Here is a 24730-nt window from a genome sequence, read left to right as displayed (position 1 = left end):
CTTCGCAGTAAGTTGAAAGTGAAATGTCCCCAAGCTTTCCTCTCTGTGATCAACTCTTCTTGGTTTAATGCAATGCAACAGACAGCACAGGGCTGGAAAATGGAGACACAGGTAGAATTCACCAAGCAGGGAAACAGGTTGAAGCTTAGGCACTGAGGTTCACTTACCAACATACCAATCCTGAGGGGGCTGGAAGGCTACCTAAGCCCTTACTGTTCATCATGGTCTATGGTCCCCAAACATTTGCACTGGGCGGGGATAGTCAGGGAGGGCTGCTCTCAGGGCCTTCCCACCTGCAAGTCAGCAAGGCCCTGGGATGACCCGGGTGAACCTCAACAGCACTGGCCTAGGCCACAGGTCTTCATCTTTGTGTACATCCTACTGGTTACACTTCTCTCCCCAGGAGAGGAGGCCCTGAATGAATACCTGAAAATCAAAACAGTGACACTGGAGTATTAAGAGAAACACATCCAGAAACCTTTGACAAACAGTTCTCTTCTCAATTCTTCATGAGCTGAAGACCCTGATGGTGCTGAGGAAAGAGGGGCCATCTGGAAGCCACAACGTAGATGCACAGACCAAGAAGAGGGTTGGACCACTTGTGTGAGCATTTACCTGATTGAGGGCCTCAAAAAATTCCAGTACACTTTTTACCACCAAATGGCTTACCTCTGTTTAACAACATTGGGCACTGTATACTTTTCTAAAGTATTAGAGCTTCCTCCCTCCCAGGAATGTCTGTGCTCCTCCAGGTCATCCATCTTGAACATGGCTGACACACTGACCTCACTCACAGGCGCACTTAAGAGGTCTGGGTCTCAATCCCTAAGTCATACATAATGAACAATGATAACCTTTTCATTAGCTGTGCGTTCAAACAACCGTGCGTCCTACAGAGAACACAATGCCTGTCCTTTGCCCTTCTCCTATTAGAAGGAAGCAATCTTTTGTGCCTTTGACTCTTTTGTAACTCACTGTGACAGAGGGCCAGCTAGCTCCTTAGCCTTTCTTCCACACCTACTTACTTGGTACAGAGTACTGTAAGTTCAGAGGACACCCAATTACTGACTTCATCTTAGATCCTGTACTTTAATCCTAGTCAACAGCCTGTGATGGCCAATCCTGGTCATACTAGGCTTACTGTGTGAGTTGGGGAAAATTACCCAACTTGTCTGAGCTCTGGCCTCCTCATATGTTAAACAGGGGTAGCAGTGCCTTCCTCAGAAGCCTCACTACAAGGACTCTGTGCAACAACAAAAGCCCCAGCACTATGCTTCATCATTAATGTAACTATTCAATTAAATTTAAATATTTCTTTCCATCACTACTCTAGAAGTATGGCTGTAAATTGACGAGATGAGTGAACTTCCTAGGCAGCTCCTTAGTCAATGAAGTTAACTGATGGAGGAATGAATTTCCTATATTTCTCAATAATCAAGGCTCAGGCTTCTCTTCCCTGCCCATTCTTCTTACACAGTGCAAATACAGCAGGATGCTGCCAACTGCCATGCAATGAAAAATGGTGCTAGGCTCAGTGGTTCATGCCTGCGACACCAGACTCAGGAGGCCAGGGCAGTGTTATGGTGTTAGACACAGTGGCTTATGCCTGTAAGTCCAGACTCAGGAGGCCAGGGCAGGGTCCTTATTGTGACCTGAGGTCAACCTGGGCTATGCAGAAACTGTGAATCCAGCCTGGGTCACACTAAGAGACCCTCTATCAAAATCAGAGAAACAAAACCAATCATTTAAACACAGGTCAGTGGCACCAGGAAAAGGGTCACCTTGTCCCTGGATGCTTACTTTGCTTTTAACAGGACATGCTGCTTCTCACTACTCTACCTGCTGGCTCTGCTGCTCACTGGCTGTGTGATGTCAGGGGAGTCAGTGACGTCACATCATGTCTCCATTTGTTATCCATAAGATGATGAGAAGCTCCATGACTTACCTAGTACTGTGGTAGAATGCCCTTCCCTGGGAGCTGCATCGTGCCACTTCAGGACTGGCCACTGATCCTGTGAGGTTCTCACTGAGTTTCCTACTGTGACTCACGTTTGATTTTCACCACTGACATGCAACCAGACAAAGGGGAATTCCTGAGCACAGAAGCCTCCAGAACTGATGTGCAGCAATCTGTTAATTTCTTATGATAACTAGGGAGCTAGGTGATCCCAAGAATAATGAAGTGACTGAGCTGGAACTGGGTCTAGAGAGCTTCAGAGGCAGGACTCATGGCACAGGACCTAGGAATCCATGATGTCAAGGTATGGCGGGTTAAATGTAAAGAAGTCTGTCCAACAAGGAAATGTATTCTGTCTCAGGACCATAGTTAGAGTACTGTGGAGGGCCACATAAGACCGATGCTTTGCTCGCTCTCTCTATGCTCAGTCTCTGTCTCCCTGCCTCCCAACTCTCACACCTGGCAAGTGTATCCATGACCTCTGAGACATGCTACCCTAATACTCACTACAGTCTCTCTGCACTTCTGGTTAGGAAGCCTCACCACACAGCCCTTCCCAACCCACACATGGACATGAATGGTGGGAAGTCCACAGATTAGAATCTGCTAGAAACATATTCTGTTTTCTTCAGAACCAGGAATCAGGAATCAACTGATGTTTAGGCCGAAGAACTTTACTGACAAAGAGCTGAAAGAAAAGAGTTTATTGACAGTATATTCCATTCCAAGTAAGGCCCTGTGCCAGGCACTGAGGGGCTCACACAAACAGTGCATACACAGCAACACACTCCAATACAGCAGTATAATGCAACACACAGCTGGTTATAATTGTCATAGTTCAATACAATTAAACAAATAGATTCATTTAGCATGACAATGTTGCATACAAGATATTTAAACCCTGTTTTCTGATTCACTTTCTAGAGTGCAGAGAAAACTATTCAAAAGACTTTACAAAAAGGTGTAACTGCCACATAATATACACACATGACATTTACAATTTGAGAAGGGTTTGCATGTTGTTGAGTAGTGGAAGCACTAACTGCACTCAACAGGTTACATATGTATATACATGCATTAGTACAATACATTGGCCAATAAAGGAAAGACTAATGAGAACCAGCCAGTCTACTCTGAGATTGACAGTGACACAAAGCCCTGGCTCACAAGCACTAATGCCCCTCCCATATCTTCTGGTTGCCTAGATGTCTGGTATTCAGCTTCCATCTCTGTCTCTGCTTCTGTGGGGGCAGAAAATTAAAATGCCTCAGCAGAACCCACCAGATCACCAACAATTTGTGAAAACAGCCAAAACAATAATAACAAGTTCCAGCCGGGCAGTGGTGGTGCACGTCTTTAATCCCAGCACTTGGGAGGCAGAGGCAGGTGGATTTCTGAGTTCGAGGCCAGCCTGGTCTACAGAGTGAGTTCCAGGATAGCCAGGGCTGGCTACATAGAGAAACCCTGTCTCAAAAAACCAAAAAACCAAACCAAACCAAACCAAACCAAAAAACAAAAAACAAAAAAATAACAAGTTCCTCCTAGGGCAGAGTGACCACGAATGTAGGAACAACCAAGGACAGGCCTTGACAAGTCTAAACATGCACAATTGAAAAATGGGCCATCTGGTGTTTTTCTTCACCTATCGGGAGGTCTGGGGTTTATTGGCCAAAAATACTGAGTCATCATGACCACCAAAAAAAGCTTGCTATGCCCGCCAAAATGATAACTTACACCTATTGCTGATGTTTAAAATATCCAATCAAATGTAACTGCGCCAAAGTTTCCCACTCTCCCCTTCCCCTTGTGCTGCTTCCTATAAAAATCTCAAACTGTCAGAGGTCTTGGTCAAAATCCTTCCCTTGCATGGGATGCATTTCGATCTGAGGGCCCCTTACCAGTAAACTACCTTTTGCTATTTTGCATCAAGCCGGTATCCGTGTTTCCTTGGGTGAGAGTGGAGACCCCCTCTTCGGGGGTCCCTTACATTTGGTTCCCTGACCGGGAACTTGGGTGACCACCCAGGGTTCCCGAAGGCCCCTTGGAGGTAGGTTTGTGTGAATGGGGTAAGTCTGAGTGCAGCACTGCTATCTTTGCTGTTTCTGTATTTTGGTTTCAGTTTCTGGGCAGCTGCCACTATAGACCATGAGGTCTTAGTTGGCTGGGGGGGGGGGCAGACGTGCCTGGAACCACAGGCTGCAGCCCTGGAGGATGCTCCAAGGGTGAAAGGGAGTCCGGGAAGCCAGACTGCCCTGTTTCGGAATGAAGGAGACGGAGTGCTCCTACTCTGGGGGAAGACATGGAACCCTTCCCCATCAGAAGTTGCGTTCGGTTGGTTTTATAAAACCCGATGGGGATGAGTGTGCCTGACAGTGTTAGTCTTGTGTGTTTGTATTTGTGTTGTGAGTCTGTTAAGTTTTGAGAATTTTGAGATGGAACAGACAATGATGACACCATTATCTTTGACTCTTGACCATTGGACGGACGTTAGAGGTAGAGGACAGGATTTGTCAGTGATCATTAAGAAGGGATGCTGGCAGACATTCTGCTCTGCAGAGTGGCCCACTTTTGATGTAGGATGGCCTCAGGAAGGAACATTTAACTTGACAATTATCCATGGCATTAAGGCAATTGTGTTTCAGGAGGGTCCTGGATCTCATCCACACCAACAGCCCTATATCACAGTGTGGGAGGACTTGGTTCATTATCCGCTCCCATGGATGAAGCCATGGGTTGCTCATCGGCCAAGTTCCCGGGTTTTATCTATCAGAGGAAAAGCGGCGGAGAAGAAAGAGAAACCACAGACGGACAAAGAGGCCAGTGCTGCACCGAAACCCCCACTCCCTCCTAAAATATACCCTGAAATAGAGGAGCCACCTGAGTGGCCGCTCCTCCCTGCTGACTGGCTGGATCCCATACCCCCTCTTTACCCACCTTCACCAGGGTCTCCTCAACCCCAGCCTATGCCTGCACCCTCTGCACCCCCAGCTCCTGCCCCGGTAGAGATGGCTCCCAGAGGGCCCTCAGCAGGGACAAGGAGGAGGAGGGGGGCTATTTCAATCTCAGAAGACCCTGACTCCACAGTGGCCCTGCTCCTCAGGGCCGCCGGACCTCCCCCGACTGGCCCAAACCAGTTACAGTTATTACAGTACTGGCCTTTCTCTTCTTCTGATATTTACAATTGGAAAAATAACCATCCTAGTTTTTCAGATAACCCTACACCTCTGACAGGGATGATGGAATCCCTGATGTTTACGCATCAACCCACCTGGGATGATTGTAATCTGCTCTTACGGGAGCTCTTTACAACTGAAGAGAAGGAGAGGATCCTTATGGAAGCCCGTAAAAACATCCAGAACGTGGCTGGCCAGCTTTTGCAGAACCTAACCCCAGCAGAAATTGATGAAGCCATCGCCCCCACTCGACCTCAGTGGGACCATAACACTGCTGCAGGTAGGGAAAGGCTGGCTATCTACTGCCGGGCTCTAGTGGCAGGTCTCAGAGGGGCAGTGAGATGCCCCACCAATTTGGCTAAGGTAAGAGAGGTCGAGCAAGGACCAACAGAAGCCCCAGCTGTCTTTTTAGAACGCCTCATGGAAGCATATCCCAGATATACTCCTTTTGATCCTATGACAGAGGGGCAGAGAGGTAATGTTATAATGGCTTTTGTTGGGCAGTCTGCTCCAGATATTAGAAGGAAGTTGCAGCGCCTAGACGGAATACATGACATGACAATTAAGAGATGTGGTTAAAGAGGCAGAGAAAGTTTATCATAAGAGAGAGACAGAGGAAGGAAAGAGAGAGAGGGAGAAGAAAGAAAGGAGAGAAGATGAAGATAGAAGGGAACAGAGACAGGAAAGGAATCTGACACGAATACTGGCCGCAGTGGTAGAAGAAAGAAAGACTAAGGTTAGACAGTCAGGGGACCTGGGAGACAGATTGAAGCTGGGCCCAAGGAGACTCATGAAAATAGATTGAACTACAATAGAAAAAGACCAATGTGCCTATTGCAAAGGAAAAGGCCACTTGGCTCGAGAATGCCCTAAGAAAATCAAGGCGAAAGTACTGTCCTTGGGAGATGATGAAGACTAGAGGGGACAGGGCTCGGTTCCCCTCCCCGAGCCTAGGGTAACTTTGAAAGTGGAGGCGACTCCCATGAATTTTCTAGTCGATACCGGAGCAGAATACTCAGTATTAAAAAGACCTTTGGGAAAAATAAAAGACAAACAAACTCTGGTAATTGGAGCCACTGGAGAAAAACAGTATCCCTGGACCACCTCCCGGAAGGTGAACCTTGGCAAGAACCAAGTGTCCCACTCATTCTTAGTAATCCCTGAGTGCCCTATGCCCCTATTGGGCAGAGACTTGTTAACAAAATTAAAAGCTCAAATCACCTTTACCCCCTCAGGTCCAGAATTGTCCTGGGGGAGAGAAAACTCAAACCTTAATAACGTCCCTACATCTAGGGGAGGAGTACTGGCTATTCCAAAAAACAATAGAGCCCCCCAGAGGGCTACAGGACTGGATGGATCAATTTCCCCAATCTTGGGCTGAGACGGGGGGATGGGGATGGCAAGACAAGCCCCCCTGTAGTCATAGAACTCAAATCCGGAGCTACACCTATTGGGGTTCAACAGTACCCCATGAACAAAGAAGCAAGAGAAGGCATAAGGCCACACATTGAGAGACTGATACAGCAGGGAATTCTAGTCCCCTGCAGGTCCCCATGGAACACTCTGCTTCTACCAGTAAAGAAACCAGGGACTAATGATTTTCACCCCATCCAAGACCTTAGAGAAGTTAATAAACAAGTACAGGATATCCACCCTACAGTGCCAAATCCCTATAATTTGCTCAGTACACTACCACCTGAACAGACTTGGTATACTGTCCTAGATTTAAAAGATGCTTTTTTTCTGCCTTAGATTACATCCTGTTAGCCAGCCTCTGTTTGCTTTCGAATGGCGGGACCTGGAGAGCGGGAGAGTTGGACAGCTCACGTGGACAAGACTGCCTCAGGGGTTCAAAAACTCTCCCACCCTGTTTGATGAGGCATTACATCGAGACCTAACCACTGTTCACTGTAAGAATTCCCAGGTGACTCTCTTACAACATGTAGATGACCTCTTATTGGCTGCAGAAACCCACGAAGAATGTGAACAAGGAACCCAGAAGATCCTGGCTGAGCTAGGTGAGTTGGGGTATCAGGCTTCTGCCAAGAAAGCACAATTGTGCCAGACAGAAGTGACTTATTTGGGATACATCTTGAGAGATGGGCAGAGATGGCTGACTGATGCCAGAAAGCATACTGTGATGCAGATCCCGACTCCAACCACCCCTTGGCAGGTAAGAGAATTCCTGGGGACAACAGGGTTCTGTAGACTGTGAATACTGGGGTTCGCTACCTTGGCAGCCCCGTTGTACCCTCTCACTAAGGAAAAAGGAGAGTTCGACTGGACTGAGGACCATCAGAAGGCCTTTGACAGCCTGAAAAGGGCCTTATTGCAAGCACCTGCCCTAGCATTGCCTGATTTGGCTAAGCCATTTACTTTATACATTGATGAGTGGAAGGGGATTGCTAGAGGAGTCCTGACTCAGACTCTAGGGCTATGGAAACGCCCAGTGGCCTACCTATCTAAAAAGTATGACCCAGTGGCCAGTGGATGGCCCTCTTGCCTGTGAGTGATAGCAGCAACGGCTGTGCTGGTGAAAGATGCTGATAAGTTGACTATTGGCCAAAATGTGATTGTGGTGGCCCCCCACGAAAGCATTATCAGACAACTGCCAGACCGCTGGATGACCAATACCCGGATGACGCACTACCAGAGCCTGTTGTTGACTGAGCGAATAACTTTTGCTCCACCCGCTATCTTTAACCCTGCTACCTTACTGCCTGATACTGATGAAACCCCAGTACACCAGTGTGAAGAGATACTGGCTGGAGAGGCGGGAATCTGACCCAACCTAACTGACCAACCATGGCCGGGTGCACCGGCATGGTTCACTGATGGAAGCAGCTTCGTGGTAGAAGGTAAGTGCCAGGCAGGGGCAGCGGTGGTGGATGGAAAGACTGTTATATGGGCCAGCAGTTTGCCGGAAGGGACATCGGCCCAGAAGGCAGAACTTATTGCTCTAGTACAAGCTCTAAGACTGGCAGAAGGAAAAATTATTAACATTTACACTGATAGCCGGTACGCTTTTGCCACAGCCCATGTGCGTGGGGCAATTTATAGACAGCGTGGACTGCTGTCATCTGCTGGTAAAGAAATTAAAAACAAAGAAGAGATTCTCAGCTTATTAGTAGCTATTCATTTGCCCCGCAAAGTGGCTATCATACACTGTTTGGGACATCAAAAAGGGACTGGCCCAATAGAAAAAGGAAACCAACTGGAGGATCACATGGCAAAAGAGGCGGCACCGGGACTGATGATCCTATTAGCTGGAGAAAGACATAGACCTTGGCAAAATATTAAAAAGACAGGAGGTGCCCTCTCTGGGAAAGAAACATGGACTTACTTGACTGGCATACATCAGTTTACCCACTTAGGACCAAAGAAAATGATAAAGCTGGCAAATAAATCTTCCTATCATATGCCACGGCTACGGTAAATGGCTACAGACATCGTAAAAAATTGTAAAGCTTGTGCTTTCACCAATGCTGGCTTCAGCCGAGGCCTAGAAGGGAAACGGCTGAGGGGGACCGACCTGGGACCTATTGGGAGGTGGATTTCACTGAGGTTAAGCCTGGCCAATATGGAAATAAATATCTGCTAGTTTTTATAGACACCTTTTCAGGATGGGTTGAGGCGTTCCCCACCAAGAAAGAAACAGCCAACATGGTGGCTAAGAAGATACTGAAAGAAATTCTACCCAGGTTTGGAGTACCAACGGTAATTGGGTCAGACAATGGGCCTGCTTTTGTCTCCCAGGTAAGTCGAGGGCTGGCCAGACAACTGGGGTTCGATTGGAAATTACATTGTTCTTATAGACCTCACAGCTCAGGACAGGTAGAAAGAATGAATAGAACCATAAAAGAGACTTTAACAAAATTGACCTTAGAGACCGGTGGGGGTGATTGGACAGCTTTTCTCCCCCTTGCACTGTTCTGGGTACGGATCACCCCAGGACCTTTGGGATTGACCCCCTTCGAGATCATGTTTGGCTCACCTCCCCCAATATATGAGACATTAGAAAGCGGTGCCCGCCCTGATGATGGTTCTATCCCACCATCTTCTTTCCTAGCCCGCCTTAGAGCTCTAGAAATAGTCAAGAAAGAAATCTGGGAACAACTGAAAGACACCTATGTCCCTGGAGACATGGCTGTTCCCCACAAGTCTGAAGTCGGAGATGCAGTGTTGATATGGAGACACCGTACAGGGAACCTTGAGCCATGGTGGAAAGAACCTTACCTGGTACTGTTGACAACCCCAACCACCGTTAAGGTAGATGGGATTCCCACTTGGGTCCACGCCTCACACGTCAAAAGAGCTCCCCCTGAAGTTAACCAAGATGAGTGGACTCTGGAAAAGACTGATAATCCTCTTAAGCTGCGCCTGCATCGCAGGCACCAGTAAAGACAAGAACCCCCACACCCCAGTGAGACAGACTTGGGAAGTACTTAATATATAGAGAGATATAGTCTGGTCAGTCACTGCTATTCAACCCCTGTGGACTTGGTGGCCAATGTTATTTCCTGACTTACGTAAGATAGCGGTGGGTGCCCCAGGCTGGGATGTTGAAATGCATAAGAGTATACGATATGTTCAGGCCGGCCAGGGTATAAAGGGTGCTGCAACTATTTTTCAAGATCACACTTACGCTTTAAACCTTTTTATGTGTGTCCTGGACACCATAGACCTAGAGAACAGAAATATTGTGGAGGACAAGAACATTACTACTGTAAGTCCTAGGGTTGTGAAACTAGTGGAACTGTGTCCTGGAGGCCTACTTTTAAGACTGATTGGGTTACTTTCACTGCCAACTGGGACCGCCAAGAAGGATCCCCAGAGTATGTCTCCTCATGTTGGTATAATTGGTGCTTGCCATTAAAAATACAATTCTCTGAAGCAGGAAAGAAACAGACTACCCCATGGATAAAAGGGGCTATTTGGGGCATTCGATTTTACGTAGAGCTGAAAGATCCTGGGCTCCTCCTCACCATCAGACTAAAAATAGAAAAACCTGAGCCCGTGCCTATAGGCCCTAACCGGGTATTACCTAAACAGAAGCTACTTATTCTTGAAGATCCAACAGCCCCCTTAGAGCCCACTAAAAGAAATAGTCCAGCTGAGTACACCCAGAGCTCCACAGTCACTACTGTACTTATCCCAGGCACTGCACAGAGACTGCTGAATTTAGTTAAGGGGGCCTTTACTGTGTTAAACAGTACTCAGCCCAATATGACTAAGTCTTGCTGGCTATGCCTCTCTTCAGGACCCCCCTACTATGAGGGAGTCACTACGTGGGGGACTTTCAATAACACCACCAGGCATGACGCTTGTGCATGAAACAGTAACAATAGACTTACTCTCACTGAAGTTTCAGGACAAGGACTTTGCATGGGCAACTCCCCTGTCACCTATAGACATCTATGTGGCAAGACTTTTAAAAGCCCAAAGACTTCTGTGAACAAATATCTAGTACCAGAGATAGACAAATGGTGGGCCTGTGGATCTGGATTATCTCCATGTCTTTCCACTGCTGTTTTTGATGAAACCAAAGATTATTGTGTGCTTGTTCAGTTGGTTCCTCGGGTCTATTACCACCCTGCTGATACCTTTGACCGTGAGTTTGATTCCCCTAGACGCTTTCGTAGAGAGCCCATTTCCTTAACCCTAGCTGTTATATTAGGACTTGGAGTAGCTGCAGGAGTAGGAACGGGGACTGCTGCATTAATCCAGACTCCACATTATTTTCATGAACTCAGGGCTGCCATGGATGTAGATCTTAAAGCCCTCGAACAGTCAGTGTCGCAGTTAGAAGAGTCATTAACTTCCCTCTCTGAAGTTGTTTTACAGAACAGAAGAGGCTTAGACTTGCTGCTTCTTAGAGAAGGAGGACTGTGTGCTGCTTTGAAAGAAGAATGCTGTTTTTATGTAGACCATTCAGGAGTAATTAGAGACTCTATGAACAAACTTAGAGAAAGACTAGATCAGAGACAAAAAGACAGAGAAATACAGCAGAGTTGGTTTGAAGGCTGGATAGATCCCCTTGGCTGACCACATTGATATCCTCTCTTGCAGGTCCTCTTGTAATTCTACTCTTGCTGTTGACTGTAGGACCATGTATCTTTAATAAGATAGTTGCTTTTATAAAAGATAGGGTCAATGCTGTCCAGATATTGACATTAAGACGGACATATGAGATCTTAGGAAAAGAACCTGAAGATACTGCCCTGTGATTTTAGGATTAAAATCAATTTTAATAAGAGGAGTAGGGAATGTGGGGACAGAAAATTAAAATGCCTAGCAGAACCCATCAGGCCACCAACAATTTGCTGAAAATAGCCAAAACAAAAATAACAAGTTCCTCCTAGGGCAGAGTGACCACGAATGTAGGAACAACCAAGGACAGGCCTTGACAAGTCTAAACATGCACAATTGAAAAAATGGGCCATCTGGTGTTTTTCTTCACCTATCGGGAGGTCTGGGGTTTATTGGCCAAAAATACTGAGTCATCATGACCACCAAGAAAAGCTTGCTATGCCCGCCAAAATGATAACTTACACCTATTGCTGATGTTTAAAATATCCAATCAAATGTAACTGCGCCAAAGTTTCCCACTCTCCCCTTCCTCTTGTGCTGCTTCCTATAAAAATCTCAAACTGTCAGAGGTCTTGGTCAAAATCCTTCCCTTGCATGGGATGCGTTTCGACCCGAGGGCCCCTTGCCAGTATACTACCTTTTGCTATTTTGCATCAAGCTGGTATCCATGTTTCCTTGGGTGCGCGCAACTCTGGGTGAGAGTGGTGACCCCCCTTCGGGGGTCCCTTACACTTCCACTGACTTGTGAGAGACCACTGTGTACTTGGGACATATACTGTTTCAGGTTCCAAGTGTCTACCCTGGGCTTTCTAGACTTTAAATTACCTTCCTTCAAGTTTTGCTTTTTTGTTTCTGATTTCAGGCTTTATATGGGGAGGGGGCAATTCTCAATTATGTTATTAAACATGAAGAAATTTTAGTATGATGCCCTTATGATTTTATTCTTTTACAGTCACAATCTTTAATGTATATATAATTTACCTTTGTATATGATGTGAGGCTCTTTTGGAAATAGCCTGTCCTGACATCTTGACTCATTTTATACTGACCTGAAGTATCAGCTTTGTAGTAAGCTTTCGTTCTCCAAGTCTCATGCACATGCAGCACTAACTGAACACAACAGGTTACATACATACATACATACATACATACATACATTCATGACATGTTTCAAGTTCGGTTGGATATAATCAAGATAAACTGTATAGGTATATGAAATTGTCAATGAATAAAAAATATTCTAAAAAGTATTTTTCTCCTTTTTCTCCTCACTTCTCACAAGAATGTCTGAAGGACCAACACTTATTTACTGGATGCCCTTATCCTTGTAGGAAGCTCACTTGTATTCAATGAAGCAGCCCCAGCAGGACAGAATAATGAAAACTTGACATACAAGCTCAAGCATTTAGAACCCCAGACATGACCAGAGAAGAACCTCTGCTAGACACATGGTAGTCAAAGATGTCAAAATACAAAGTGAAAAAACAGTATTAAATGCTGTTAAGACAAAAAACATGAACTCACATACAAAGACAGGAAAATCAGAGAAACTGAGAAGCATTCTTTCTTTCCTTCCTTCCTTGTTGGGACCCAGTGTCTGTGCTTTTGCTGTAGTGTATAGAATGGTGGATGTGTTTGTAGGCCCAAGGTAAGGGAGAGGACCTTGGGGGGGGTGGGGGGGGCTACAGCCAAGTGACCAGAATAGGCCTTTACAGCACCATAAGACCTGCTAAGATATTTTTCTATACTCCTGCCATTAATTATAATTAATTATAATTCATTCTTCATTAATTATCTCTTTATTAATTGGGTGCTACCATCTAGTGTGTTGTGGGCATACAGAATAACCTTGCCAACTCTTATTGTCAGAAAAGCAGGGAATGGTAGACCTCAAGTGCATGAAGTGAGTGACTGACAACCAGCAAGGCTACCCTGTTATACCCAGCTACTATACCCAGTGAAGTTGAAAAGTTAGTGAAAGGAGTAGGAGGGGCCCTGGCAGCCATCAAAGCATTTAGGAAGAAGTAAAAATGACTCGAAGATCTCTTCATTCAGCATGACTGAGCAGGAACAGATTATGTCTGAGTGGTTCAAGAACCATCTTCTACCTCAGGCCACTGTGGAGGGCATCAGCTCCCAGGGCAAAATTGGCTCTACTGAAATTTCCTATTCCTGTATGACTCTAACTTGTGCACATCATAAATTAAAAAAAAAGCAAGAACACAAATAAGTAAATAAGTGACTTGCTGATACAAGAAATAATAAAAATAAGAACTGGAAAGTTAATGACACAGAAACAAATAAAATAACAGAACCTTGATCCAACAACAACAGAGGTGACCTAAATATAGAGAAAATCACTTGTACGCTCTATGGATATAACCTGTCAATTAAAGCTCACTGGTCTGTAGCTGAGGCAGGAAATAAAAGGTAGACACCCAATATGCAGTAAGGACTGTGGGAGAGAGCCCGGTGGGGGAGGGGTTGACTGGCAGAAGATGAGGATAGTCTCATGCAGCTAAGAACCAGGTAACCAGCCACATGACAGAACTTAGATTAGAATAAATGGGTTATTATTAACTTATGAGTTACCAGGGAAACAGCCAAGGCTAATTGGCCTAGGTATTTGTAAATATATATTTTGAATTTCAGAGTTGCTATTTCCCAAACTTGTAACTAGGAAGAAAACTCAGAGTTTATGCCCAAATTAACAAAATCAAGTGAGCAGGTAAACCTTGTAATACAGATGATTTCAGAATATTCTAAGTGAATGCTTTAAAAAATCTACACTCTGTCAGGTTAGAAAATCTAAAAGAAATCCATGTTTATTTATGCAAATTCCCAAAATCAGACCAAGAAGAGATCAACAAGTTAAACAAATGAGGTGGAAACAGCGATGAAAACTCTTCTGCCACAAGACCCACGGCCAGATGGACATGTCTGTCTTCCTAAAAGCTGAGGCCAACTCTAAATGCTGTACTTCCCAGCTACAAAACACTATCTCTATCTAGAAGGGTATTTCTCCAGCCACCCATCTTGCCTGATTAGAGGAGGAGGCCAGATATCATTATCAAACTCACACACTTAACAGATGACAGCTTTAACTACTTCCGTCACAGGAGCTGTTCCTCATGAAGAGTTTGAGGTGACAAACAACTGACTACCATTATCTTTCTATAGGGCTTCATTTGGTACATGGTCCAGCTAGGTGTACACTTCATTTTCAAGGTATTGGACAATCTCAAAGCCCCCAACAATGCTCTAAAATGTTAATCTGTGAAGATGAGGAAGAGAACAAAGGCCAGGTGTATCCTTATATTATGGCCCAATTACCAGTTGCATTATGGGGCAGGGATGTACCATCTCAAATGGGAATGATGATGTGTAGCCCAAATGAAGTTGTTACCAAGCAGATGCTGAATAAAGGGTAAGAACCCCATAGAGGGTTGGGAAAAAATGATCAAGGTATGACTCAACCAGTACAGCCTAAAATAAAACTTGATAGGGTGGGTTTGGGACATTTTCAGTAGTGGCCACTGTCATTCCTGCCCCCATGCAGATAAGATCCAATGGTTATCCAGTGATCCTATGTGGACTGATCAGTGGCCATTATCCTCAGAAAAAAATTCAGGCAGCCACCTTGCTAAGGCAGGATCAATTGGAGGCTGATCACCTTGTAGAATCCAATTCCCCCTGGAATACCCAATTTTTGTTATAAAAAAAGAAGTCAGGAAAATGGCATCGGCTGCAAGATCTTAGAAAGGTTAATTTCACCATGATGAACATGAGATCTTTACAGCCGGGCCTACCCTCTCCTACAGCTATACCTAAAGGATACTATGATAAAGTTGTAGATCTTAAAGATTGCTTTTTTCCTATTCCATTACAGCCTGAGGATTGTGAACATTTTGCTTTCAGTGTGCCTTCTAGCAACCTCAGGGAGCCCATGAAATGGTATCACTGGGTGATGTTGCCCAAGGAATGGCTAACATTCCTACTTTATGCCAGAAGTTCGTGGCATCAGCTATTTTGTCAGTTAGGAGAGTGTGCCCACAGGTTATGTCATTCATTATACAGATAAATCTTATTGGCTGACAGGGATACCCACGAAGTGTTTTCAGGATTTGAAGAAACGTTTAGCAGCAAAGGGATTAGAGATAGCTCTGGAAAAGGTTCAAACTCAAGAACTCTATAAATATCTAGGGTTCATGTTAGATGACAATGCTATCACTCATCAAAAAATGACAATAAGACAAGATCAACTAAAGACATTAAATGACCTTCAAAAATTATTAGGAGATATTAATTGGCTTAGACCCTATTTGAAATGAACTATAGGACAGTTGAGGCACAGTGGCTAGGAACCAAAGTTGGGGCCACCAGGCAAGATGCGACCACAGGGGGTCCTGGCAGCTTCCAGTGGTAAAATCTTCAGGAGAGAACTCTCTTCCCCAGGGAGTGTTACAGCTCTTATGTGACAGAAACTCTCAGACATCTGGGGTGATGTAATCCTTACATCTTTATTCCATCTGGATAGGATCTTAAATACATTTTGGGGTGGGTTAGAGTCTGACAGCAGATGCTTTCTATTGGCTTGGTCTGAGATGTTAGGGACGCCTCATCTGCACATGGAAGGGCTTGGGGCGCTGCCTCTATATAACTAATTGTCATGATCCTCTCCAAGAGGTGCTGTGGTCATGTGACAGGGACCTGGTCAGGAAAATGTGAAATGTCTACTGTCCTCTGGTATGAGGTGCCTGGATTTCTGAACCCATTCAATGTTACCAAGTTTCCTGGCATGGTCTACAGTCCCCCAACTGTCTTACTAGATTCTTTCAATTCGCCAAGTGTCAAATGCTAAAAGCCAAATATTTACCAAATTCATCTCTCCTACATCTCTTTCTTTGGTATCACAGACTGTGTAAACTCCTCAGGAGCACACTTTGAAGCACACTGGAGTTGCAGACTGTAATAATACCATAACCACCACCCAGGCCCTATATCCAAACATTTACAATGTCTCAAGTATCTACAGCACAGAAGTCTACCACGGGCTATCTGCTGGATGGTCTGGTACTTGTGCTCTGGTGTTTCATTTTTCAAAACTAGGGTGGTACCCAGTGAAGAACCCTTGCCAATTCCCATCACCCGTCTTATAGCAGCACCTCATGATAAATGTGGGTCTAGGGTGTGCCCTTTCTAGCTGCCAGCATCACCAATGGCAAGAAGATTAACTGCACAAAGAGGTTGTCTTTGTCTCTTCCTTTGGAAGAAACGATGCTTGTATGTTAACCAATTGGAAATAGTGAAAGAAAAGATCTGACAACTGCAGAGGGATCTCTAAAAATGTAAGAAACAGCTTGATGCCTCTGACCAGTGGATCACTGACTGTCCAGTATGGAAGTGGACATTATCTTTCTTAACTTCACTTCTCCTCATTTTCTTTATGCTACTAATTGCAAGCAACTTCTTGTCTCCATTTCTTAAAAAACAGATCCAAAAGATTGCCAATCAGACTTTTAAGCAGTTCCTGTTATAGGGACTATGGGCACTAGCTACTGAGCCAAGGCCTGCACAACTCAATTATAACCTGGCAGCAATGATCAAACTTGCCCCAAGGACCTTGATGCCCCAAATCAACAGGAAGTAGCCTAATGATAACACCACCCCATTTCTAACCCAATTGTTTATTAGTAATAAACAAAAAAGCCATTATGAGCCCAGCTTCCCTCTCTTGAAGCTCTCGGTAGAGGAAGTTCGGGTGAACACTGTGCATTGGTTCTGAAAGAGACTCCAGCAACATGACAACCCTGCCCTGAAGGAGTGCATCCAGGGCGCGGACACCATCCGCTGTATCTACATCCTCGACCCCTGGTTCGCAGGCTCTTCCAAGGTGGGCATCAGCAGGTGGCGGTGAGTCGGAAGCGCTTGGGAAATCGATCGCGGTGTACATGAATTGGGTGTCGATGCCTTAGTGACAGATCTGAGATTTGGTTTTAGTCCAGGGACCCAATTGCCTGATTTCTCTTTGCTCAACTCTCTGTCTCAACTCCTTGTGGTTAACAAGATAAAGCACAGTTTTTCTTTCGAAGCAAAGTATAATCCTTCTAGGGAATCCCTTCTGGAAGAAATCCTGACGTTTTATGAGCTGTACCTTTACAAAAAGCATGAGGTCCAGGGTCCACTTAGTCTCCTAGTTAGGTTTGTTGAGTGACTTTTCCCAGAGAGATGTAAAGTAACATCTACTTTGTCAGGAAGGGCAATGAGAGAACAAGGAAAAGATTCCATCCAAATCCAGGCTCATAGAAAAGTTGAGTTCATATGCAGAGACAATGGTGTGTTGTATTCTTTGCCCAGGCTCTGTTCTCTAATAGTGTAGGGTGACGGGGATGTGAGATAGTAGGACTTCATCAGCTGTGAATATTCTTTAGGGGTGCAGCAGAGGACGCCTTAGTCTTTCCAGCAAGAAGAGTTTCAAGGTCTTCCAAAGCCCTGTCACTTACTTCTGCCCACCCTCCTCCTCTTTTTTCCTCTATTTGTCCAGCACTTCTGGAATTCCCTCCATTACTCTCAGCTCTGCCGTCTTGCTGTTAGAGTCTCATCTTCTTCTCGTGGTCATGGGAGTGTCTTGGGGAAGCTTATTTCTTGCAAATGTAATATGTAAACTCAAAGTAATACATTTAAACAAAACCAAAATACTGTTGAGGTGGAGAACCTCTTTCTAATGTATATCCTTGAAAACAAAAATAAAAGATTAGTAAATGTAATCCCATAAAAGTTGTACATGCCAATATCAACATGCCAAAGAAACCTTAGTGACATGCTAAGTGGTGACAGTATGTGTAGTATTCTGAATCAGGCCATCTCACGCCTGTCCATCTAGAGTATAGTGCAGACCATGTTGGCAGACGCTTTTGGTTCCAATGTATTCCATAGTGTTCATATGTTGGATGGACACGTAATCCTCAGTGTGTCAGTGCTGAGAGGCGCCCTTTAAGAGGTGGTTAGATCATAAGGGCTATGATGCTAAAAATGGGTTTCCTCTCTGGTATTCCCATGTCCACGTCTTACATTTCCACCTTCTCCTATGGGATGAAAGGAGGCACTTGCCAGATTCTGGTTTCTGGTTTGTGCACTTTCTGGACTGTCAGCAAACTTTCTATAAATTATGAATTTCCCAGTCCTAGCTAATTCTTTTATAATTGCACAAAATGTCCAAAGATAGTAACTTTTTCTTAAAGCCTTACTCAGTGAATATTTTAGGCTTTGTAAACCATGAGTATTTCATATTTATATTTCATATTCATGAATATTTTCATATTCATATTTTTATGTAACCCTTTACAGATATAAAGATGGCTTTCAGGCCATACAAAAGCAAGCAGTGGATTGTATGTATTCATCCTATGGACTGTGGCCTACAAATCCTTCTGTAGCATATTCCTTATCTGAGTACTTTTGGCTTTGAATAATGATTGTTTTTATTTATCTGATTTATCTTTGCTTTGCCTTTTTCCTTTAATGCTGATTCCTCTTCCTGATCTTTCATTCTTTTTTTGGGTGGTAGGGGGTTTTCAGGATGCTACCCATATGCTGTATAGCTGAACTACATCCCCAACCCTCATTTTAATTTTCTGAGGTAGGATCTCAGAGTTGCTGAGGTCTGCCTTGAACTTTGAATCCTACTGCCTCAGCCTTCAAAGTAGCCGCAGTTTCAGGCCTGTGCTACCAGGTTCAGCTTGAATGACTCTTCTATAGCGTAGATGAATAACCTGCTTTGAGTTCTTAACCTTTGATAGCAAACTATGATCCCTTCACATTTATTGTTATTGATGACTTTAGAATTTTATATTTGCCTTATTTCTTCCATGTTTTTCTCTTTATTTCTTATGTGAATTTTATTCTTTATTGTCCTTTATTAGTAGATTGACAATTTTATATGTTTTTTTTTTAACTTTTGTTTACTAGGGGTTGTTTTACATTTATAACAATACATTTGGACCTAATTTTATCTTTTTTAAAAAATTTTTTAATTGAATATTTTATTTATTTACAAAACAGATGTCATCCCCTTTTCCCATTTCCCCTCCCTAGAACCCCCTATCCTATCCCTTTTCCTCCTTTATGTTTTTAAAATGGTAATTTTAGTTACTTGTATGTATTAAGGTCAGTTCTAGGTGGACGGTTTGCCTCAGCAGAAACACCATCCAATTGACTTTCCAAAGAACCCTTAAGTTTCCACTTCAGCGAAAGTCCCAGGAGAGTGGCTGCCTCTGCTTAGGTGAGAAGCGGCAGAGAACTGAACAGGAGGCAGGCTTTATATAGGGTTTTTTGATTTCTAGGGTGGGGATTGGCAGGATTGGTGGGGATTGGTGGGGAAGCCAAGCCCAGGGATTGGTAGTTTTTTGAGCTCAGGGATTGGTGGGTTTGGTAGGTTTTCAAACCTGTAGGTTTTAAACTTTTTCCAGTACAGACTGAGCAAGCCAGTAAATAGTACCCCTCCGTAGCCTCTGCATCTGCTCCTAACTACCAGGTTTCTGCCCTGTGAGTTCCTGCCTTGGTTTCTTTCAGCAATAAACTATAGTGTGGAAGTGAAAGCCAGACACATTCTTTTCTCCCCAACTTACTTTTTTGTCATGGTGTTTTATCACAACAATAGAAATCCTAAGACAGCACTGTAGCATCATTTAAGGTAAGGCACTTTGATGCTTGTAGCATTGATGTTTGTTGAAGAGTGTTTGTCCATGTTGACATGTGAATGTTAACAGTATCCTTTGTATTACAAAGCAGAAGTTTTCAATTTTAACGAAATCCTAATCACCGTTTACTTTCATGGATTATGCTTTTGGTGTTTGTGTATAATTGATTTTTCAACTATTAAAGCAATTCCTGGTATGGAGATTATAGAATAAGATCATCTTTCAAGATGTTTTTCTCTTCCATTAATCAATATTTTGTTAGCTAGCTTTACAACTGTATTCATGGTGAGCGTTGACCCACAGATTTTTGTTTTTATCATTTTCAGGCATTGTTGTTAGGGTTGTGGTGAATTTAAGGAGTTGAGGAAGTGTTTTTCTTTCCCAGTGTTTGGAAACTGCTTTTTTTCCTTAAGTGTTTGATGGCGTATAATGATGCAGCTGTCTGAACTTGGGTTTTTAGTACTCCTAATTGATTAACACTCAATGGTTTAGAGTTAGCTACGCAGCTTCTTCGGTTTCAGTTGTCGGCTTCAGTGTGCTTTATTGTTCATAGATTACGTCTTGCATAGCAAGTTTGCTTACTCAGCGAGCCATCTCTTCAGCCCATGTCTATTTTTTTTTTTAACACTGAACATCTGTTTTTACCTCTGTGGTCCTTTTCTTTGGTTTAGGTTCCACATTTATTTTCTATCTTTTAAGGGTAGAACCTATATCTTTGCCTCTTTGTCATCCCAATGTAAACACAGAAACATGATCTTGCTTTTAATGGTGATTAAGTCCATTCCAGAAATTAATTATTATCATTGATTTCAAAATGTTACTTCAATGTCTGTTTCAGAAGTTGATACTATTTTTTGTTTTAAAAGTTCAGCTGTTTCAATTGTTTTGATACAGTGAGATAGTATACTTATGATTTTTCTCACTTTCAAAATTTGCTTATGGTCAGAATGTGAACTGTTTCTAATGAACACTTCAAATGCCCTTTAAAATAATGTAGCATAACATTTATTTCCTCCTGTGTTTTACTAATGTCAGTGAAATTGAGATGGTCAGTACCATTATTAAGACCTTCCCTAATTGTTGCTGATTGTTGTTTAGTTCTGTCAGTGACTAAGGGGCTGTTTATTTCTCTCCCAGAGTTGTATATATTTCCTGATGTTGAAATCTCTTACAGTAGGAGCACACACATTCAGTATTCAGTAGCTATGTCATTCTGATGCTTGTCATTATGGCCTGCTCTTCTATGTAAGATGAGGTTTCCTATCTTGATCTTTGATTCCTCCTGTTGGTCAACTTTCCTATGGTTTGAACTCTTTTCTCCTACAGTTGTGTTTAAAGTGAACCTTTGTGGGTGTATCTAGTTAGGTCTTATACTTTTAATACATTCTAATATCTGTAATTTTATTGGACTGTTTAGATTATGAGTGTGAAAGTTAGAAAGGTACAATTAGAATTAATTGCACAGTTTACAGATGCAGTATTTTTAGTACACTTCCCCTATTATGCTGAACATTGAAATCATGGTCTTATACACGTTAGGCATCTCCAACTGAACAATACCATCATCCCAAAGGTGATATTTTTATATAAACCTAAGGTAGTAATGAAACTTACTACAAATACAGAGACAATTCACTAATAAGTATATATGTCAACATAATTAACATATATAGGCAACTACAGAAGATAGAAGAGAACAAACACTTATAATAAACGAGTTAAGACCATTATTAGACAGTTCATATATATGCTAATTATTTGATAGGGTAGTTGCAAAGATTGTATTGAAAGACAGGCATTTCTAGAGCTGGGTTTGGAAGCACACATTTGCAGTCTCAACTATTCAGGAGGCTGAGTCGGATGAATTGTTTCTGCCTAGGAATTTACCCTGAGTGTGGTCAATAAAGCAGCAGACTCCTCCCCTTCACAAATGAACAAACACACAAGCCCACTCTAAGAAGAATCATCAGAAAACTCATAGTAAGAGCAGTGATAGGCCTACTATGTCTGCAGCCTCAAGAATTAGCCCATGAAGACAGGACAGACTTGCATGCACATATTTTATTCTTTATTAAAGACAATAACTTCAGCCAATATGGATAGAAAAATCCAGTAGATGATTTAGAATACAGGATAGCTAGTTGGAAATATCCTTTAGTGGAGCAAATTAAAAAATTCATACCATATGCTAGGGCAGAATACAATAGATGAAAGGTTTTATAATAAATAGGACAAATATAACCCAGTTATCTATCAATACACAACTGCTTGATTAAATTGTGGTTAAGCACAGACCTTGCCATGAGACCCATAGCCAAACACTAGGTGGAGCTCAAGGGATTCTGCAGAAGAAGAGCAGGAAGAATTGTAGGAGCCAGAGGGGTCAAGGACACCACAAGAAATTGGCCTACAGAATCAACTGACCAGCAGGGCTCATATGGGCTCACAGAGAAGGAACTGACAATCAGGGAGCCTATATGGTTCTCACCTAGGCCTGTATGTCATAGTTGTATAGTTTTGTCTTCTTGTGGGACTCATAACAGTGCAGGCAGGGGTGGTCTCTGACTCTGTTGCCTGCTTTTGGGTCCACTTTCCTCCTACTAGGTTGCTTCATCCAGGTCTAATATGAAGGGATGTATCTAGATTTACAGTTCCATAATATCCTATGTTTGGTTGGTATCCCTGGGAGGCCTGCCCTTTCTTAAAGGGAAACGGAGGAGTGGAGCTGGGGGAGAAGGATGGAGGGGAGGGACTGGGAGGAAAAGGATGGGAAACTGTGGTAGGCATGTAATATATGTGAGAAAAATATAAAACAAAAACAAAAACAAAAAACCTTGCAGTTATTTTATTTATTTATCTTCCAGTAATTGCCCCCCATTGGTCCCTCATCCCATAGTCCCTTATCCTATTCCTCCTCCCCCTTGCCTCCAAGAGGGTGCTACGCCCAATTAGGCCTCTCCCTTCCATGGGGCCTCAAGTCTCTTGAGGATTAAGCACATCTTCTCTCACTGTGGCCAGACCAGGCAGACCTGTGATATATATGTGTCAGGGACCTTGGGCTGGCCTATGTTTGCTCTTGGTTGGAGGCTCAGTCTCTGGAAGATCCCAGTGCTCTGGGTTACTTGAGTCTGCTGGTCTTCCTATGGGGTTGCTCCCCCCTTCAGCTTCTTCAGTTCTTCCCCTAATTCAACCTTAGGGGTCCATGACTTCAGTTCAGTGGTTGGGTATAAGTATCTGCCTCTGTCTCAGTCAGCTGCTGGTAGGCCCTCTCAGAGGACAGCCATGCCAGGCTCCTGTCTGTAAGCACATCATAGCACCAGTAATAGTGTCAGGCCTTAATGTCCCTCCCACTCCACCTTGATGAGATAGATCCCAACTTAGACTGCTTATTGGACTGCCTTTCCTCCAGTCTTTTCTCTATTTTTGTCCCTGCAGTTCTTTTAGACAGGAACAATTCTAGGTCAGAAATTTTGACTGTGGGAAGTGTTCATTAAGAACAGTTCACATTCTGACCATAAATAAATTTTGAAATTGGAGAAAAATCCTCCCCATTTGATCTTCTATTTCCTGTCTATCCCTCATCCATCTGTAATAAAATTATTTTCCCTTACTAGGGAGAAACCATGTTTCCCCAGTCCCTTTATCCCTAATCTCTGTGGCTGTAAGGATTGTAGCTTGCTTATCAAAAACTTGTAGCTAACATCACATATAAGCAAATATATACTATATTTGTCTTTCTCAGTTTGGGTTACCTCATTCAGGATGAATTTTCCCCCTAGTTCAATTCATTTTCCTGCTGATTTCTTGAATTCATTTTCTTAACATCTGAGTAATACTCCATTGTGTAAATGTAGCACATTTTCTATATATTTCTTCATCCACTGACAGATTATCTAGGCAGTTTCCAGTTTCTGGCTGTTATGAATAGATTAGCAATGAGCATAGTTGAGCAAGTATGACTCTGTGGTAGAATGAAGCATACTTTTGGTATATACCCAAGAATGATTTAGCTGGATATTGGGGGAGATAATTCCCATTTTTCTGAGGAACTACCACACTGATTTCCACAGTGGCTATACAAGTTTGTACTCCCACCAATAGCAGAGGGGTGTTCTTACTCCACATCCTAACCAGCACAGCTGTCTTTGTTTTATTGGTCTTAGCTACTATGACTGGTATAAGAAGAAATTTCAAAGTAGTTTTGATTTGCATTTCCTTGATGACTAAGGGTGTTGAACATTTCTTTAAGTGCTTCTCATCCATTTGCAATTCCTCTTTTGAGAATTCTGTTCATATATATATATATATATATATCCCCTTAATTTTTAAAAATTGGGTTTTTTCTAGATGTCCAGTTTTTAAAATTCTTTATATATCTTGAATATTTGCTTTCTTTTAGATGTGTAGATGGTAAAAACCTTTTCCAGTTCTGTAGGCTGACACTTTGTCTGACCCCATATTGTTTATAAGTTCCCTGTTCAGAAGGTAAAAAAAAAATTACATGAGTTATTTCAGCCAGAATTATCTGAGAGCATCCGTGTTATTGAGCTGTAATTCTCTTGTGAATAGTTTTCTCTTAGGAAGCTTTCCTTGCTGGCTCTTGGCCCTGCCCAGCAGTCTGGGTTAGAGGTTTCCGTGCAGCTTGCCACTGATGATACCATTGACTATTAATTGCACACCATATCCTGCCACTCACTTAGTGGCTGTCTCTGGTCCTGAGGATACAATATAGCGTGTAAAATACTCTTTGGACAAGCACTGTTGAGTCAGGGTCCAAACTCCTGAGCCCATGTCAGCTTTGATCTACTGTT

General features: G+C 43.2%; 1 protein-coding gene and 1 pseudogene across 1 annotated transcript in view; both read left to right on the top strand.

Moving 5' to 3' along the window:
* The window catches only part of Aldh1l2 (aldehyde dehydrogenase 1 family member L2), a 54714-nt gene extending 50740 nt beyond the window's left edge, over nt 1-3974 (top strand). Inside the window, exon 19 of the mRNA XM_028776943.1 lies at nt 3888-3974. Within this exon, the coding sequence (XP_028632776.1) occupies nt 3888-3974 (87 nt within the window). The remainder of the gene's footprint in view (nt 1-3887) is intronic.
* A 415-nt stretch (nt 3975-4389) lies between these two features.
* On the top strand, nt 4390-9531 carry LOC114628964 (annotated as a pseudogene).
* Nucleotides 9532-24730: the final 15199 nt, after the last annotated feature.

Source organism: Grammomys surdaster, unplaced genomic scaffold (genome assembly GCF_004785775.1).
Source record: "Grammomys surdaster isolate TR1022 unplaced genomic scaffold, NIH_TR_1.0 275, whole genome shotgun sequence".
Lineage (NCBI taxonomy): Eukaryota > Metazoa > Chordata > Mammalia > Rodentia > Muridae > Grammomys > Grammomys surdaster.
Note: the sequence above shows the minus strand (reverse complement) of the source record. Positions and strands in the feature narration are given on the sequence as shown.